The sequence below is a fragment of the Bos mutus genome, chromosome 7 (genome assembly GCF_027580195.1).
Source record: "Bos mutus isolate GX-2022 chromosome 7, NWIPB_WYAK_1.1, whole genome shotgun sequence".
NCBI lineage: Eukaryota > Metazoa > Chordata > Mammalia > Artiodactyla > Bovidae > Bos > Bos mutus.
Genome location: NC_091623.1, coordinates 83,741,403 through 83,755,885, shown reverse-complemented (window position 1 = coordinate 83,755,885; position 14,483 = coordinate 83,741,403). Strand labels below are relative to the sequence as shown.

General features: G+C 58.9%; 1 protein-coding gene across 10 annotated transcripts in view; it reads left to right on the top strand.

Moving 5' to 3' along the window:
• Window positions 1–7,159: 7,159 nt before the first annotated feature.
• TCF3 (transcription factor 3) overlaps window positions 7,160–14,483 on the top strand; it is a 33,109-nt gene continuing 25,785 nt past the window's right edge. For 5 of the 10 annotated variants that reach the window (XM_070374313.1, XM_070374319.1, XM_070374312.1 and 2 more), the window contains exons 1-3: window positions 7,160–7,459; window positions 9,297–9,420; window positions 12,557–12,629. In XM_070374313.1, the coding sequence (XP_070230414.1) occupies window positions 9,349–9,420; window positions 12,557–12,629 (145 nt within the window). In that variant the 5' untranslated portion in view covers window positions 7,160–7,459; window positions 9,297–9,348. The remainder of the gene's footprint in view (window positions 7,460–9,296; window positions 9,421–12,556; window positions 12,630–14,483) is intronic. The other 5 variants (XM_070374320.1, XM_070374316.1, XM_070374315.1 and 2 more) reach the window with 1 other exon arrangement.

Genomic DNA, 14,483 nt, shown 5'->3' with positions numbered 1-14,483 from the left:
ACCCACCCCACCCCCTCCCATGGCTCTTCAGAGACCCAACCTCAATCAGGGATTGACAAACTAAACTTTCTTTTAATTAAAAAAATGCCAGAATGTACACACTCACACTGAAAACACAATCCAACCTCTAAGTTCATCCCACCTCATGAATATAAATATAAAATAAGAACTGAAAGTTCCCCCCCTCCAACTCCGCACCCAGAGTAACCGCTGAACCCTTGGGGCATTTCCTCCTCCTGTGTTTTTTCGATACACACATTTTTGCTTCACACAAACTGTGCTCCCAAAATGGTGCTGTGGGTCTCGAACTTGTATTTAATCTGAACAGTCCACCTCAGATGTCCTTGGCTCAGAACATGCATGCAACACTCCCCTGCCCCATCAAGCAGTTCAGTGATCCCTGTTCAGCCACGGCTAGGATCTTCTCTCTCATCCCTGGTAGTTGGTATGTGCTGTTTCCGAGTAATAGCTGCCACAAACCACATTCTAATGAACATCCCTGCTTGCCCTATCATTTTTAATAGATTTCTGAGTGTTAGGGCTGGAATTAGAGAGGGAGTCCAAAGGGATGTAGAGCTTCTTCATTAATAAGCACCCCCTCAGAGGACCTCCACACTTAGCTTCACTATTGCAGGATGTGACCAATCTTTTATCATTTTGCCAACTATCAGAACAAAATGTGGTTTCTTATTTGCATATTTGTTTACATTTCTTTCGTCATGAGTGACTTTAAGCTTCCTTTTCTGTCTCTCCAGCAGCCATTTGTGTGGCTTCACATGTGAACTAATTGTTCCTTTCTTTGTCCAGTTTTCCATTTTGGTGGGTGGTTTTTTTATTGATTTGTAGCAACTTTTTGTATATGAAGGGACATAAATCCTTATTCTGTTACTAGGTTGAAAATAGTTTCTTTCCATATGTCACATCTCATCAGTGCGTGTGTGTGCGCTAAGTCACTTGGTCGTGTCTGACTCTCTGTGACCCTATGGACTGTGGCCTGCCTGGCTCCCCTGTCCATGGGATTTTCCAGGCAAGAAAACTGGAGCAGGTTGTCACTTCTTACTCCAGGGGATCTTCCCAACCCCAGGATCGAATCCTCATTTCCTGTGTCTCCCACATTGGCAGGTAGGTTCTTTACCACTGCACTACCTGGGAATTCCCATCTTGTCTGTTCGTTTGTTACCTGTCAGAAGCATATCTACAGAGTCACATTTGAAGATTTTTGTCCTTTTGTAGCTGTGGCCTTTGTGCCTTTTCCACCCCTAAGGAAGGCAAGGAGGTGGGGGGAAATGGGCAGCCAAACTTTTCAGTTTCCTCCCATCCCTGGAGCACAGAGAGCTCAGCTGATTAACAGATCCCCCTCCCCCCAACATCTCTGCTACCTGTGCAGCACCAGTAGGGATCCCAGGAGATGCCCAGCAGAAAAACTGCATCATGTTAATGGGTGACCCCATTGACCTGCCCCTTGTAAACACCCACCTAGGGACTCAGCCCTCAGAGGGTTCTGGGGTGCAGAGCTCCAAGATGACACATCCAGCCATGCACCCTGGGGTCTTACAGCCAAGGCTCATGGTGGGGAGTGGGAGATGGGACTTGAATCTGTTGGCAAGTTGGGCCAAGGGGCTGGGAGCAGAGCTCATGGGCTGTGTGCTCCCCTAGACATCCACCTGCCTGGCTCCACATCTATCCCCAAGAACCAGGAGCCCCACTGGACCTAAGCTGCCTCTCTGCCACTCCCCGGCCTGCGCTGTCTCCAGGATGCTCTGAGCCTCATGGGGCAACAATAAGCAAGAAAGCCTGGGCCTCGCCCTTGGGGGCCCTTGATCTGGTTCAAGTGATAGGGTGACAGAAATGGCAAAAAAATGAATGGTGACAGGAGTTATAAGAGGGGAAGAGGGCCTGGCCTGCTATGCAGGCCAAGGAGGCTTCCTGGAGGAGGCAACACAGAAACTGGGGCCCGAAGGATGAGAAGGAGAGAGCCAGGCACAAGTGAGAGAAAGGATGACCCAGAAGGAGGGCACAGCCAGGGCAAAGGCTTGGTAACTTCTGGTGGAAAAGGGGGAAGGAGAGACCGGTGTGCGGTCCTGGCCCCACACAGGGTGGCCAGGACTGGGGTGGATGCCGTTCACTGCCAAGTGCTCTCCAGGGCCCCCAGCACACACTATGGAATGGGTTTGATACCCCAGGCCACTCCCAGCCCCAGCCCCATGCCCTCTTCCTGAGCACCCTCGCCAGCCTGGGACCAACTCAGCATTTCAGGTTCAGCTCCCCTGTCTCCAAGGAGACCACACTGCCCCCATGACTTTCCCCAGAATCCTTGAGTAAAACCCACACACCTTAGTGTGGCAAGGTGCTAATTGCCAGGACGCTCTCGATTCCGAAAGGCGCCAAGGAACAGGTGAGAGCTTCCCTGGTGGCTCAGATGGTGAAGAATCTGCCTGCAGTGTGGGAGAACTGGGTTTGATCTCTGGGTCGGGAAGATCTTCTGTAGAAGGGAATGGCAACCCACTCCAGTATTCTTGCCTGGAGAATTCCACGGACAGAGGAGCCTGGCAGGCTACAGTCAATGGGGTCGCAAAGAGTTGGACATGACTGAGTGACTAACACACACACGCACTCGAACAGGTGAAGGAGCATGGGCAGGCATGTGAGCCAGGTGTAGGATGCTGGCCCCCCTCAGGCAGGGGCTGGAGCCTTAGTTTCCCTGTCTGAACAATGGGTGGTTCCCGCTGCCTCCCGCAGAAAGCTCAGGAACCCCCATGCCTCCAAGGCAGAGGTCAGTGGGGCACCCCCATGCCTCCAAGGCAGAGGTCAGTGGGGCCACAGGCGTGGGCAGTGGGAATCTGGCAAGGTTTCTTGTCCCCTGCCCTGCCCCCCTCACCCCATCCATCCCCGGGGGAACTGGGCTGGATAATGCCTAGGGGCTGGTTGGGAGGCGCCCCATGTTTGCACAAGCTGCCCCGGAATGTGGTGGGACAGGCCCCCGGGGGCCCTGAGTCAGGAGCTGTGGGCACCCGGCCAGGAAGGGGAAGGGCTGCCCTGGACAGGTGGCACCAGCCCTGGGGGTGGACGGGTACAGGGCAGGGAGAGAGGGTAGTGGGGGACCCGGGTGGGAGAGGTGCAGGGCAGTCAGGCTTGGTCCAGGGTCGGGGGCTCAGCCTGGGCCCAGGGTTCAGTCTAGAATAGAGGCTCAGAGCAGAATTGGGGCTCAGCTTGGGGCTGGGGTTTAGATTAGGGTGGACACTCATTCATTCACTCATGAAGTCCCTCGTGGTCAAGCCAAGGCTCTGTCCCTGGGGCCTGGGCAAGGCGGGAATGTGGACTTCCTGTGCCCCATTCATCTGGTCCCTGGCCCTAAGATATCCTTGCTCCAAAAAGGGCACCACTATTCACAAACCCAGGTCCCCAGCCCACACCCAGCGCCCATGGATGGTTGCCTTCTCACCCCCACCCCCAGGTAAGCCTTCCATCACCCCTCAAACCTACCCCCAGTCCACCCAGCTCACTACCCCCAGGACCAACCCTTTGAATCCACCTCCAAATGTAGCCATGGGACCACGTCCCTCTCCTGCTCAGACCCCCACCATGACTCCATAGTGCGCCTGCCATGCAGACCCAGTGCCCCTGACTTTGGCTCCTCTCTGCTCCAATTCTCTGGACTCCAGCCTCATGGAGTCCTAAAGTACACCACACAGTCCCTTGCCCCCTAGGCTCCTTGTTCTTTGCCCACTGACCATTCATCCTTCTGGTCACACCCAAGTGTCGTTGCCCCAGGGAACCCACCCCAGAGAAGGGAACTCACCCCAAACTCTTCCGATAACCCGACAATGGAAAGCATGAAGCTGGGGCTCCAAGCACCCTCCTGGCCCACTGACTCCCCAGGACAAACCAGGTCCAATCACTGGGTCCCCTCCCCTCCTTACGCCCATGGCTCTGAGCACCAGGGAAGGCAGGCTGGGGGGTGGGAGCACGGCCAGCAGAGCTGCTGCTTCGTCCATCATCCGCTTTTCGCCCTCCATGGCCAGCACTTCCTCCCTCTTCTGCAGAGGCTAAAAAGCCCCTCACCCCATATCCAGGTAGAGGCCCTGGCCCCAGGCCCAAGCAGCACACCCTGCAGAGACCTCCCTCCCAGAAGCCGGGGAGAATGAATGAATGAATGAGTAAGGGAACCCCAATCAGATCTGTGTGGGAGGAGTCACGGAGAGCATGGACAAGCCAGGGCCAGGCCCCACGGGGGTCCAATGGCCCATCAAGACCCCAGCTCTAGGCAGTTGTCCCCCACCCTGTGCCCCCCCAATTAGGGACCATGAACCGAGGTTTGTGTACGGGGTCTGGCTTGACTGATAAGGGCCCCTCCCTTCCTCCTGGGCTAAGGAACAGCAGGGCGGGGCTGGGTGGGGTGGGAGTGGGAGAGTGCGTTTGGGGGGTCCGTTCACACCCAGGAGAAGGTGCCCACTCTGAAGACAAATGAAAATGATGTCAGAAGAGTGGCCCTCAAGTCCTAAATCCATGGTTAACTGCGGTGTGCCCATCTACTGTCTTCTGGAAGTTTCCATCACCATTCCTGTGTTCTGCCCCAGCGACCCCACTCACTAGTGGGATTCTGTCCTCGGCATGGGTTTTCCCAACCAGAGTTGGGGTTGTCTTCCTCCCAAGGTTCCCAGCCTGGGACAGCACACAGTAGGTGTGACTTGGGTGGAGGAAGGAAGCCCCCACTGGGGGAGGCAGGTCCGTGGCTCCTGCCTGGCCCCAGGCCCCTGGCGGGCACCAGAGGAAAACAAAGGCCGCAGTCAGACAGGCGGGGGTGGGTGGGCTGTGGGCTGCCCTCGAGGGGCCCCTGGCACCAGCTGCTGGCTGCCTGTCCCTGTGCCAGTGCCCTGTAGGGCACACCCGGGCCTCAGGGCTGGGCAGAGGCGGCAGCCAAGGCGGGGTGGTGGTCCCCCTTGGGCTGCTCCACCCGGTGACTCAGCCCCAGGCTGGGCCTCCCCAGGGAAGACAATGGTGGCCTGTGGGTGCTGGGAGAGCCTCCTGGCAGGTGTGAGCCCCAGGTGGACTGGACCCCAGGGAGGAGCTCTCTGAACCTCAGTTTCCTCATCTGTATAATGGGTTTATGGGTTTAATCACTCAGGATTGAGGACCTGACAGCTGAACATATGGATAGAAGAAGCACATTTGGGACTAAAACAGCGGGCCTCTGACAGTTCATCTTGCCTTGGAGGAAAGGGACTAGACAAGTCATAATCACCACAGTGATCCAACACCCAGCACCAAGCTTGGCATACTGTTGGTGCTCAATAATTGCATGGCCTATGAATGGATCATTTACCCCCTTCAGGGGGTGTGTCAACTCCAGGAATACTGGCCCCAGCTCTGTCTGTACAGGTTAGACCCTTAGCACTGTCAGGGGAAAGGGTGCTGGCCCACCTTGAGTCGGCTGGGGGTCCAGAGGGACTGCACCCCCAGCCTGGTCCTCAAGAAAGCCTCCCAGGATAGAGGCAAGCCAGAGCAGACCCTGGACTTGTGGCATCAGGTTTGGTGTGGGGAAAGGCTGTGGTCTGGGAGCCCTCACTCCAGAGATTTGGGTATTCCAGTGGGGAGAGGCCACAGGATGGAGGCACATACCCTTGGCACCTACACAGTGACCATCACTACACTCTCCCATTTTCCTGATGGGAAAACCGAGGCCCAGAGAGCGGCAAGAGCTTGCCCAAGTGATCCCAGGAGGGATGAGGGATTTGAACCCAAACCCCCCCAAACCCTCAGTCCCTTCCTGAGGCCTGTGGCACATGGCAGCATTTTGGCGCTGAGGGTCAAGGTGAGGGTCAGCCCGGTCCCCATGTAGCAGGAAGAGGCTTTATTAGGAGCCGGCTGAGCTTCCCTCCTGCCCTGGAGTCGTCTCCCCTTCCCCTTCCCCCTGGGCTCCCACTTTTCTGCCTTGCTTTCAGTCCTGCTCTCTGGATCTAGGGCCTCCCTGACCACCCTGAACTGTGGGGAACTGGGGCTCCAGATGGGGTGGAAAAGCCTTCCAGGCAGACGGCATAGCCATGGCAATGGCCTGGAGGTAAGAGTGAGCCTGGAAGGTTCTGAAGGCCACTGTGGCTGGAGCCACTTGGGCCAGGGGGACATTGTCTTCTTCTCAGCCTGGAAAGGACTCTGATTTTATCTCTGCGGACACAGGGGTGGGGGTGGGGGCATAAATCGTGTTAGAGTGTGTTCATTTTCCTTTATAATAATTATTATTTCCATTCTGTAGGGTCTACGGTTCCCAAAAGCTCAAGAGCTCCTGGCTGTGGGGTGAACTTGGGATCTAAGTGAACTCACAGAGAGTCAGAAAGCTTTGTGAGGTCTCAGCTCAGTTCAATTCAGTCGCTCAGTTGTATCCGACTCTTTTCGACCCCAGAACTGCAGCTGAGACTGTGAGGTCTCAGTCCAGCTCAAACTCAGGCCCAAATCCTATTTAACAGATGAGTAAATTGAGTCTCAGGCAGCCAAAGGCAACCAGCAAGTCAGAAGCACAGAGCGGGTTCCACGCGGAACTCTCAGAACCTGAAACGGAGCTAACAGCCATGGCCGCGAGAGAAAAATAGGTCTGATTCATTCTCTCCGGGCATAGGATGCCCGCTCGCAAAACCCAGCACTAGGGAGCAGACCTAGAAACTCAGATACGACCAAGACGAAGAGACTGTGCGGGCGGCCACGCAAACCCGAGAATAAAACACCAGCTGTTCCCCGCCCCCCACAGCTTCTCGCGGCCTTCAGCTTGGAGAGTCCCGCCTCTTCGCTAGGCCGAGCGAAGTGGGCGGGGCGGGGGCGGGGCCTAGCCACGAACGGCAGGTAGCCTTGCCAATCATGCTTTCGCTACCTCCGATTGGCCCCGGCCTCTCCTCCTTATCTTTCCATCTCACGGCCCTTCCCACTTGCGTCACAAGTATAGCCTAGCTCTCGTGCGCCTCCGCGCTGAAAGATAGTTCCTGCCCCCGCGCTCCCGCCGTTGGTCGACAGATCCCCGGCGCTCCCGTTCCAGGCGCCGGGCTCCGCGGGTCCGCAGCAGCGTCTAGCGTGCGCGTATGGGCGGCCGGCGGCGGCCCGGCGAGCAGGCGGTGGCGGAGGGCTCCGCGAGAAGCGACGGGGCGGGGCTTTTGGGGCGGGGCCTGGCGTGGACGGGGCGGGGCAAGGGGCAAGGGGCGGAACATGTCTCCCGCCGCAGGAAGATGAGGCAGCGGCCGCGGGCGTAGCGGGCCGGACCGAGCCCAGCGACGCGGCAGGAGGGTACCGCGGACTCCTCGCACGCCGTCTCCGTCAACTCCAGGGCCGCGCGCAGGGCCCGTGGGGCGGACACGCGGGGAGCCGGGCCACGCGCCGCCGCCCACGCGCGCCCCTCGGGGCCGCGACGCCTCTTTGTCCGGGGGGGCCGTTCATGCCACCGCCCCCCGCGCGTTGCGGGCCGGGCCGCACCGAGCAGGTGAGCGCGCTGGGACCCTCCGCTGTTTGGTGCCCAGCGGACCGGGCCCCTCCGCGCGGCGCCGGGACGCCGGGATCCGGGGACGCCGGGCGGGGGCGGGCTGGGCTGGGGGCGGCGCGGCCGGAGTCATTGTTCTCCAACTTTGCGCGCCGGAGGGGGCCGACGACGTGGAGAGCGCGCTCGGGCCCGCGCGTCCCCGCCGACCGGCACTTCGGGAAAGTTTGCGGAGCTGGGCGGGGGTGACGCGGAGCCGCCCAACTTTGCGGCGGGGCAGTGGCGCGGAGGCCGCGGGCGTCCCCTTCCCCGGGGGCCCGGCCGGCGGCGGAGTTTGGAAGGGAGCGAGCGAGGGAGAAGGAGCGTCCTTTTGTCTGCGGGGAAGGTGCGCCGCGCGCCTGCGGGCTCGGGCCGGGGCCGGGCTGGGGGACACATCTGCTCTGCGCTCCGCGGGCGCGGGCGGCGGGTGCGCCCCGAGCTTCAAAGGGCTCCTGGGCCGCGCCGCGCCGCCCGCACCGGCTGCGGGGGGTGGGGTGGGGATTGGTTTCCCGGGCCCCCTTCCCCCCCCAGCCCCGAGGACGACGGTCCTTCCCCTCTCTTCCCAAAGTGGCTTCGAGCCCCCAAAAGTCCTCGTGACACCCTGGAAGTATCTCAGCTCCCCCAGAGAAGCATGTTTCAGCCCCCTCTCAGGTCTGCTTTTAAATCGGTTTCAACCACCCCACGAAGAAGTGCGGTTTCGTACTCCTCAAAAAAAAAGTCAGTTTCACACGCCCTCCAAAAAAGAAAAAGCTTCGCGGGGGAGGGGGTGCGCCGGGGCATCCGTTTCACACCCGTCTCCAGTTGGCAAACAAAGCGGGGGTTTCTCCGCTTCTGAAGTCGGGTCTCCCTCGACCTCGGAACCCTAGCTTCCCTCGTGGCCCCCACGGTTTCTGCTTGCCACCCCCGCCCCCCTGGGGGCCCGGGAGGAGGCCCTGGAGGGGCTTCCCTGTGTGACTGTGGGACGGGGACCTGCTCTCCTCTCTCTTCTGGGTGTGGGATGGTGCCTGGCAGGTGGATTCCCCCTTATTCTAGAATGGAGCCCCTAGGGACCTTGTAGGGTGGGGGAGACTCGGGTCTTGGGACCCCCTTCCCCCAGGGCAAGAGATATTTTCAAAGTTGCTTAAAAATAATTGCTGGATACATCGTGACAATAAAACAATCTAGGGTGGTGTTTCTCTTTTCAGAGTTCGGTTGTTTTTCGTGGTGGGAAGCTTTGTGGGTCGGTCCCTGCTCGCGGCACCCCCGCTGCCAGTGTAGTCGTGGGACAGGAAGGGGGCTTCGCAGTCTTACTTGTGGATTTATTTTGCTTTGAATTTGGGGGTGACCAGGCCTTCAACGTGTTCTGACAGCTGTTGGGGGGGGTCACCAAGTTTCCCTTGGGGCGGGGCCGGGTCGCCCCTCCTCCTTCGCGGGGGCGGGGCCTGGGCTGGTGGGAAGCGTGCGGGTGGGAGGAAATAGGAGAGGTGGCGGGGAAAGGGGCGGGTTCTGACCGATCTGGGAAGGGACCACTCCTCCTCGCCTTCAGTGTAACATTTGCAACTTGATTCCTTGGTGGTCGCTGAGGGAGTTCAGGGGATCTGCTCTGTGCTGCCCGAACCCCGTTGTTCAAACTCCCCCATGGCCCTGGGGAGGAGTCTCTAGGGGCCCCAATCCCGGAATCCTGGCTGCAAAGGACCCAGACCCTGGAAGCATTTAGAGGGGCTCTTAAACAGCCTCCCCATCTGTCCACCTCGGCCGTCCTCACTCATGCCTCTTCTCTCCTTCCTCCTCCCCTCTGCCTGCACTTGTGGTGGCCACCACGCAGGGCTGTCTCTAGGCCTAAGGACCTGACCCCGGCCCCTCGTTGCCACTGGAGAATGAACCAGTCGCAAAGGATGGCGCCTGTAGGCACGGACAAGGAGCTCAGTGACCTCCTGGACTTTAGCATGGTGAGCGACCCTACCCACCCTTCCTCTCCACCCAGCTCTCCACGGCCCCAGGACCATGGGAAGAAGCCACTACCAAAAACATCTCCAGTATCTGGACCTCAAACTTGTTTGGGTCAAAGGACCCCAGGTGGGGCTGGGGAGATTTGGGGAGCTGCCAATGGATGGGTTGACACCCCTACAACAGGGTGCAGCTTCAGGGCACCTGTCACCCAACTGTATGCTTTGGCACAGAGTGGGTCCAGCCCACTCCTTTACAGCTGGGGAAACTAAGGCCCAGAGTAAGGGTGGGGCTGCCCAGGGCCCTCAGTTCCTCCTTGTGGAGGCTTGGCCCTGAGACCCCAGCTTGCTTTAGGCATGCAGTGATCTTGACAGTGATCTTGCTTCTGACCTATAGGATGGTGTGATCAGGGTTATTCACAGCACTGTCGGTGCATAAAATGGGAGTGCCCAATGCTTCAGTGCCCCGTGTGGAGGCCTTCTGTGAGTGGTTAGAGGAGACACACAGTGGACGTGTAATTGTTCATTTATTTACTCACATGAAAGCCTGTGTGCAGTGTCACCAGGAGCTGGGGTCATAAGTGACCGGAGACCTTGAGAGCAATGCACAGGAATTTGGGGGGATGGGAGTGTGGGGTGTGGCAGAGGATGTCCCTACACTTCCTAGGCAGTGTGCTCCACCAGCCACAGCCTTTTCCCTGGCCAGGTGGATGGAGCTTCAGAGAGGGTGCTGGCTTCCAGAGGTCACATAGCTCAGACAGGCCTGGGGGTGGGGGCTGGAAGCTAGAGCTTCCCTTGGAGGAGTGGGGGCCTTGGTTTGCCCGTCTGTAAGGTGGGCTGCCTGTGACAGAAGTAAACCTGGGGACTGTGTGTGGACTTCCTAAATCCTGCCCCTCTCCCTGCCCCACTGAGCACCATTTTGGTTTGATTCTTTCGGTCTGAATTTGATCATCTGCCGGTACAAGGCCTAGGCCACTGAGGTCTGTCAAAAACAAAAGTCCCTAAGCTGAAGCCACCCTGCGGAAAAACAGCCCCCGGGACAGAGCGGCCGCGGCTCCGGAAGGGCCAGGCTGGTATTTTTAAGCCCCGTTTTATTTTTTCCTCCGCGGGTGAGTAACCAGGGGTGCTACTCAGTTGTTTTTTTGTTAAACTGACAAGTCACAGACTATTGGGCTGGAACAGACCAGCTTACGGGTCAGGGGAGGGGGTGGCCCCTTCCCCCTGCCACCCGACAGCCCTAACCACTTGCCCACCTCCCCTTTCTGTCCGGAGGATCCAGACCGCCCCCTCCCCCACCAGCTCAGAGCCAGCAACCCACTTCTTAGATAAGGAGACTGAGGTGGAGTGGGAAAGGTGCCCAGTGTCTATCCTCCGGGGAAACCCAGAACTGGATCTTTTTCACCCTCCTTGTCATCATGGGGGGAGAGGCCCAGAGACAGCCCCGGTTGCGGCTCACAGCTCTGCCTCCCACCTGCCCCATAGAAGTTGACTTAATTTGTTTTCTTAAAACAACCTAATTTCGACTAAAACAAAAGATTTCAAAGGGAAGCATATCTTTGGGGCAGGTCCATGTGAAGGAAATGAGGTAACTGTCACTTAAACACCAGAGAAGAAAGCTGCCCCCAGCTGTTAGGATCCATGTCCTCCTGGTCAGGGGCTTCCTGTTAGATGGGTGGTCCTGAGTGCATGTGGGCTCTGAGCGCTGTCCCCTAGGTGGGCCTGAGGTTGTCCCCAGCCTGATGATGGTCTGGAACGACTGGGGGCTGGGGAGGGTGCTGTGGGCAGGCGCTGGCACAGTGGTTCGACTGTACTCCTCTGAGCCCTGTGCATGCCCACGTGCGCTTGGGTTTCACAACAGCCCACGCGTCCTGAGCCCTGAGTCCCATTTCACCGAAGGAAACACTGAGGCTCTGAGCAGTGTGGGGGCCTGTCTGGGCTGATCACAAGACATGAAGCGCCTACAAGACACGGCCCAGTGCCCCCTGTGGCAAGTGCCACGTCAGCGGCCCCCCAGCACCCTGGAGGATGAAACAGAAATAGAATTGAGCCCCTGCTCCTCCGGAGGGGCTTGACTGATGACCCCCAGACCTGCCCCTCCCCCAGCGCAGGCCTAGGGTCCCCAGCGGGAAAGGAGCCCACCTTAAGGACAAAGCCCTGGGTCCAGTGAACACCGCACTGCCCCCAGAGGGGACACAAACCCGAAGAACCCACATCCAGCCTGGGTGCTCACCTGCCATGAGCCTCTGCACTCACCCTGCCAGCTTAGCCTGTGGCCTCAGTTTCCCGTTCTATAGAATGGGGTGTGCAGGCAGAGACCCCCTTCCTGGTCCTTCCCCAGGCTCATGATGCTACCCCCAACAGTCACACCCACAGATCCCACACCCTCACCACCTGGTTGGCCAGGGAGGGTTTGGGGGGCCACAAGCCGCTCCCCAGTTAAGTCCTAATCCCTGATTCAGGCCAGTCTGAGTCACTTGGGGCACAAAAAGAACCTCTGAACTCAGACCCTTGGGGCAGGGCAGAACTGTTTTGTTTTTTTCTATGGCACAAGGGTTTGTTGATGTTGGGTTTTCCCAGTTAATGCTGCTAAGCTGTTTAATCTTGAGGGACTTAACACTGTGGGTTTGGGTGAGTGAGTGGGGAGGCTGGTGGGGGTTGGGGGGTGATGTTCCCACACTGGGTGCCCCCACCCTCAGGAGAACTGCCCAGTCACTGGCAGGGAGGGGTACAACCTCGGAGCACAGCCCAGAATGTGGGGCTCCTCCCCGTCCCGGCAGTGGGGCCTGGGTGTCCTTCCCTCACCCTGCCACCCGTGGGGTCAGACACAAGGAGAGATGGAGCCAGGCTGGTCAGGGAAGGTCAGGGTCAGAGGCTGGAATAACAATGCCTGGGGATCCACCTGAGGTATAAATGATCACTTTTATTTAAAGCTGGAACTTAAAAGTGTATCCTTTCTAAGAGTAGGGATTATATCAAGTGCTCCATAGGTTAATTCATCTCTGGAAAGTGGTAAACAGGAGTTTTCGAATCCCATTGGTGACCGTGATCTGGGATGTGCTCCCTGGGGGTGGGGGTCCCAGTGGGACAGGACCCCGGCAGAGCTGTGATCCCCACTTACCTTCTCCCTCCCTGCCTGCAGATGTTCCCACTGCCTGTGGCCAACGGTAAGAGCCGGCCGGCCTCCCTGGCCGGGACCCAGTTTGGAAGCTCAGGTAGGAGGACCCCACTGCCTCCCGGCTTTGTGTTTGAGGGAGGAGATCGCCTCTTGGAGGGTGGGCCAGGCAGCCCGGGACCGCTACTGTGGGGGGCTGGTGGACCAGGCACCAAGGGAGGAGGTGTTCGGGGGCAGTGCTCAGGCCCACCAGGTGGTGTGGAGATGAGGGGCCTGGGGCAGTGTTTCCAGGCTCCCAGGTAGGCGTGGGATGGGGCAACAGTGAGCCTGAGGGAAGCTGGAGAACCAGCCGTTGTCATGGTCTTGTGATCTGCCATGGGGCTGGGGAGGGAGTCCAGTGGTTAGCGCAGAGTTGCTGTCCGGGCTAAAGTGGGCACTTGGGCCTCCAAGGTCTCCCTGGCCCCAGTGGGTTCTGGGTCTCCAGTCCCTCCCCAGGGGGTAACCCGAGGCCAGAAGGGGTGTGGTGTGGAACCCCAGCTCTCCGCATCCTGCCCAGCTCCTGGCCGTTCTTGGTCAAGTGTGTATTTGGCACTTTCTGTATACGAGATCAGGCTCTGGGGTGAGCGACTGGCCTGGTGTGCTCTAGATCTGGGGGTTTGAGTGTGCACACGGGATTGTCCCTGCCACTCCTGGATGAGATGGTCACCCCTGTGGCACCAAGTACAGAGGGTGGACAGGGAGGACAGACAGGCCACAAGTAGCTTACAGCAGGGGTTAGGCAGCAGAGTGCTGGGGGAAAGCTACTCTGTAGCCGGGCAGAAGGGCCGTCTCCAGGGAGATGTCTGAACTGAGGCTTGTGAATGCCGAGCCCCCGGGCAGGACAGTTCCTGGGGTGCTGGAAGAGCAGAGGGAGGAAGGGTGGGCAAGTCGTGGAGGGCCTAGTGGGCTCAGGGGAGGACTCAGGCTTTTCCCCTAGGGAGATGGGAGCCCTGGAGGGCTGTGGGCAGAGAGACGGTTGGGGAGAAGGGCTGAGGGTCGTCTCCTTGGCGCTCTATGTGGACTTCAGTCTCTTTCTATGGCCCTGGGATGGAGGCTGTGTCCTTTCACGTCTCTGGGGTCACGATAGAAGTTTCTGTCTTCTCCAGATTCCACTGAGGTGGCTGAGGGGAGCCAGCTGGAGGTGGAGGGGTTTCAAGGCTGGTTTGTGCTCACTTACCCCACTCCCTAAAGGTGGGGGTGGTATTGTCTGCTGCTGCCCGGCACTGGCCTTCCTCTCCGCCGGAGGAAGTGGCCTCAGGGCTGGCTGGCGTCCTCCTGAAGTGTGGAAATCCCCACCGGCCACCCTGCCCCCCAAACAACCCTCAGGAGCTGGGGGTGCTGCTGCTTTCCTGCTTCAAGCAGAAGGCCAAGCCCTGGGAGGCTTCCTGGAGGAGGTGGCGCTGTCCTTCCTCCTCAGGAAGGTGAGGTGGCTCCCTCACCTTCCCCCAGGCCTCTTCCTGACTCTCTTCCCTTTTCCAGGGTTCACTTGGGGCCAGGAGCCCCCAAGGAAAGTCCTCCAAGACACCCCACACCTGGCCCAGCCTGGGGACCCCCCTGTGGGTTTTTCAGAGTGATTTTCCGTGGTTCCTGCAGGCCCATTTCACTTACAGCCCCACCTGACCGTGTTGGATGGGAAGGGTCTGGTCTTGACCCCTTGTATGTCAGGGCTAAGCTTTCTTGCCCACGAGGGTGTGGTGTGGCTGTACCAGCCCCAGAGGTCCCCAGTTTGTTTCAACCCATTAGTGCTGCCAGGAGTGGGGGAGGGGACATGGGGCCGGGAGCCCTAAGACCTGAACTCAGGGGCCCCCTCCTTGCTGTCCTGTCAGACACAGGGCAGGCCGTGTCACCTGACCCAGGTGACGTGCCTGCATGCCTCAGTTTCCTCATCTATAAGATGAGTCTCCCTGTCAGCTGA